The sequence below is a fragment of the Felis catus genome, chromosome F1, assembly GCF_018350175.1.
Source record: "Felis catus isolate Fca126 chromosome F1, F.catus_Fca126_mat1.0, whole genome shotgun sequence".
Lineage (NCBI taxonomy): Eukaryota > Metazoa > Chordata > Mammalia > Carnivora > Felidae > Felis > Felis catus.
Genome location: NC_058384.1, coordinates 25,767,222 through 25,770,283, shown reverse-complemented (window position 1 = coordinate 25,770,283; position 3,062 = coordinate 25,767,222). Strand labels below are relative to the sequence as shown.

Below are 3,062 nucleotides of genomic sequence, written 5' to 3'. Positions count from 1 at the left end.
AATCTAGGAAACTACATGCACAAAGGTGGTGATACTGAGATAGGTAAGCTTTGGTTGGAATAGGAGTAGTAAAATATGAAGTTGGAAAAGCACTGAGCATTTGAATTCTATATTTGAAGTCTGCACATTTGAAATATTGCTATGTTAAAGCATTAATAAAGTCTCGCTTTATGAATTTGGATTTGAAATGAAAGCAATCCTTAAAAATGGGAGGGGGTATAAAAATAATAATTTCAACACGTATAAATTAATTATAAATTGTTTATATTACTTCCACATGGCAGTGCAACTTTAGTGAGCAAACTGAAGTACTCACTTTTATCAGGATAAGACTTGAATGATTCCAGTTTTGAATTGCGACAAATCATTATACTTTCAGGTAAAAGGCAATCACTTGTGCCTAGAGAAGTAGCTGGTGGCTGCATGACTGCTAGACTCTGCTCTCCTCCCTTTGAAGGCCTCCCTTCTATCGCATCCTCTGCCCCCCATGGCTTTTACACTTTCCCACTTCCCTGGTGCTCTCTCTACCACCCCACCAATCCCATCAGCATCTCTTTCTCAGGTTCCTCTCTCCTCATCTCCTCAGCAACTAGAAGATCAAGGGCAGGAGATGTACCAGCAGATGGAGACCAACTGCTCTCCTTCATGGCCATTACCTTCACTGGGGACCGAAAAGGGTACATTGCACGTGTCTGAGAGAACACACAAGGGAAAAGATGAGTGGACAATGTGCCAGGCATTCTAGGCCCTGTCTCAGGGAGAGCTCTTTGAAAGGAGAGGAGCCTGGTCATCTTTCTCTGACTGTTCCACTTCCCGCAGCAATTTGTAGAGGGGTCTTGTAGTGCCCTTGTGATGTGGAGCTTCTTTGGATTCCATCAGCTTCAAGCTGGGACGGTAACAATGATGCCCAAAGGAAGAGATTCCATAGATTCCCAGCAGACACAAAGCATTGATCATCACATGCCAACAGAAGAAGATGGTGATAAACATGATGTCACTGATGTCATCATCCTGCCATGGGTAGCCAGTGACTGGTCTGTACAGAATAAAGCCCCCCTGTATCAGCCAGGAGCCCATCGTCAGAAACAGAAAAGTCTCAATCAGCAAGAGGTGAAATGTGTCAGGAGTCCACAGCCCTATGGTCAACACCAGCATCAACAGGAACACCACCACGATGAGCAGATAATGAATCTGAAGCTCTATCCCGGTTGAGTCCTGGACGTGTGACATCAACAGCAGCAGGAGCACATAGAAGGTCAGGACCAGGGTACCTTTCTCTAGGACCACACACCTCTGAGGTAGCAAGTTCTTGCTCATGACATCTACACAGCCATTGAGGGTGAAGAGGATGAACATAGTGAGGTGCTGCCACTCTTTGGGGTACATAAATCTTGGTGGAAGTTCTCTGTTCATTAGTATCAACCCTCCTTTAATGCAGCTGATCTCATAAGCTATCAAAATGGAGCCAGCCAACATCTTCAGCAAACCTCCATAAGATATTTTCCATAGCCGGGCCCATCTTGTCTTATTCCTAGGATGGCATGAAGGATCCAGGAGAGAGTCTTTGAATATCATAGCTTTGGAGACTACTATTGCCTGACACAGTCCATATGAGATTAGAAACAGCCCTGGGTACACATGACCAATAAAGGTTCCCATTGAGCTACAGATCTGTCTAATGAAGGAGAGAAGAGCAAATTTTGGGCAAGTCCACAACTTCTGGGGCTACTTCAAGGTCTGGGCTTTGGAAAGAATTGCCTTCCACCAACTTTTATCATCCCACCCCACCCACTGCTCCCACACAGAGGAAATGTTTCTTGAAACAAGCCTACATATTTGGTGGAGTAAAGCCTCATTGTTCCATTCCATTCTGGAACATTGAGAACTGACTTATGCCAAAGAAGAATACTTGTGAATGTAATTTTAGAGACTCCTCTCTATGGCCCTTGATGTACTTCTGTTCACACCTGTCCCTTTCTCCCATGGCTTCCCTCCCCTTGTGTTGCCCAGCACTCAAACAAGGAGAGGAGCATGGGATGGGGGTAGGGGTTGTTGCTCTGGTATCCTGAGGAAGCCTGGACACTCACAAACCCTACAGTATTCTTCAGTTGTTCTCAGACGTAACTTCGGTCTAACTCTAAGGTTTCCTTTCTGGACACATGTATTTATAATAAACATTTGGATATGTGACCATATAATATACACCTAGTGTCTGCTTGGGTTTTCTGTTCTCTTATAGACACATTCTAAAGATCACCAAGAAAGCTTCCTTCACCACCACCTCCTCTTCAGATCTCCATTCATGCCCACACCCCTACTTCAACATCTCAACTGGCCGATAAATGGATCTGAAAAGCTATCTTTTGGTATTGATTTTCAGGGATTGTGGTGGTTTTGTAGTGCGTCATCCTAACTATGCTTAAGCCATATTTTCCGGAATTTCCTTGTTTATAGACATTTCCAGGATGGGTTGGCTACAGGAGAGGTTTACATGAGAAAGTGGAAGTGAAGCTGCAACCTAAACATGCTCTGAAGGCATAGAGTGCCAGGCGCCACTGCCATGTAGCTCATGTGTTCTGTTACTGATGCCCATCTCCTTGGCATGGGCAGCAGCCAGGCCTATATAGCTCCCTCAGCTTGTCTTCATGTCAAGGGCACCAGCTTCTTCTGCAGGTCACTTGCCGTTGAAGTATGGGGTGGTGAGAGGCACACATGGGCTCAATTTTGTTCTCATCTGTTTTGGTTTGTCCTTGATATTCCCTAACTTCATGCAATATACTTTTCCTGACTGCTGCCATATTGACCTGAAATGACCTTAGGCCTCATCACATAGCAGAAAGGCCACAGCCTTCTGTAGACTTCTTTTACAAATGTATAAGGTCTAATATCCATAAGAAAACCATATTTCATACCCTTTGCTCCCTTGATTCATTCTTAACTGATAACAAGGGATTAAGGTGTAATTCTTCAGATGCAGATACTGATGAGTGCGTGACTCCAGTGAATTGGTGTTGGTCGTTTGTATTTCAGTGCAAATTAGCCCATCAGCTTCATTTATCTGT

The 3,062-nt window shown here is 44.3% G+C and overlaps 1 protein-coding gene across 1 annotated transcript; it reads right to left on the bottom strand.

The window, feature by feature from the left end:
- Positions 1–266: 266 nt before the first annotated feature.
- TEDDM1 (transmembrane epididymal protein 1) lies at positions 267–1,718 on the bottom strand. The gene has a single exon (XM_045048484.1). It carries the CDS (start codon positions 1,657–1,659, stop codon positions 754–756), a length of 906 nt encoding a protein of 301 aa, XP_044904419.1. The 5' UTR covers positions 1,660–1,718; the 3' UTR covers positions 267–753.
- Positions 1,719–3,062: the final 1,344 nt, after the last annotated feature.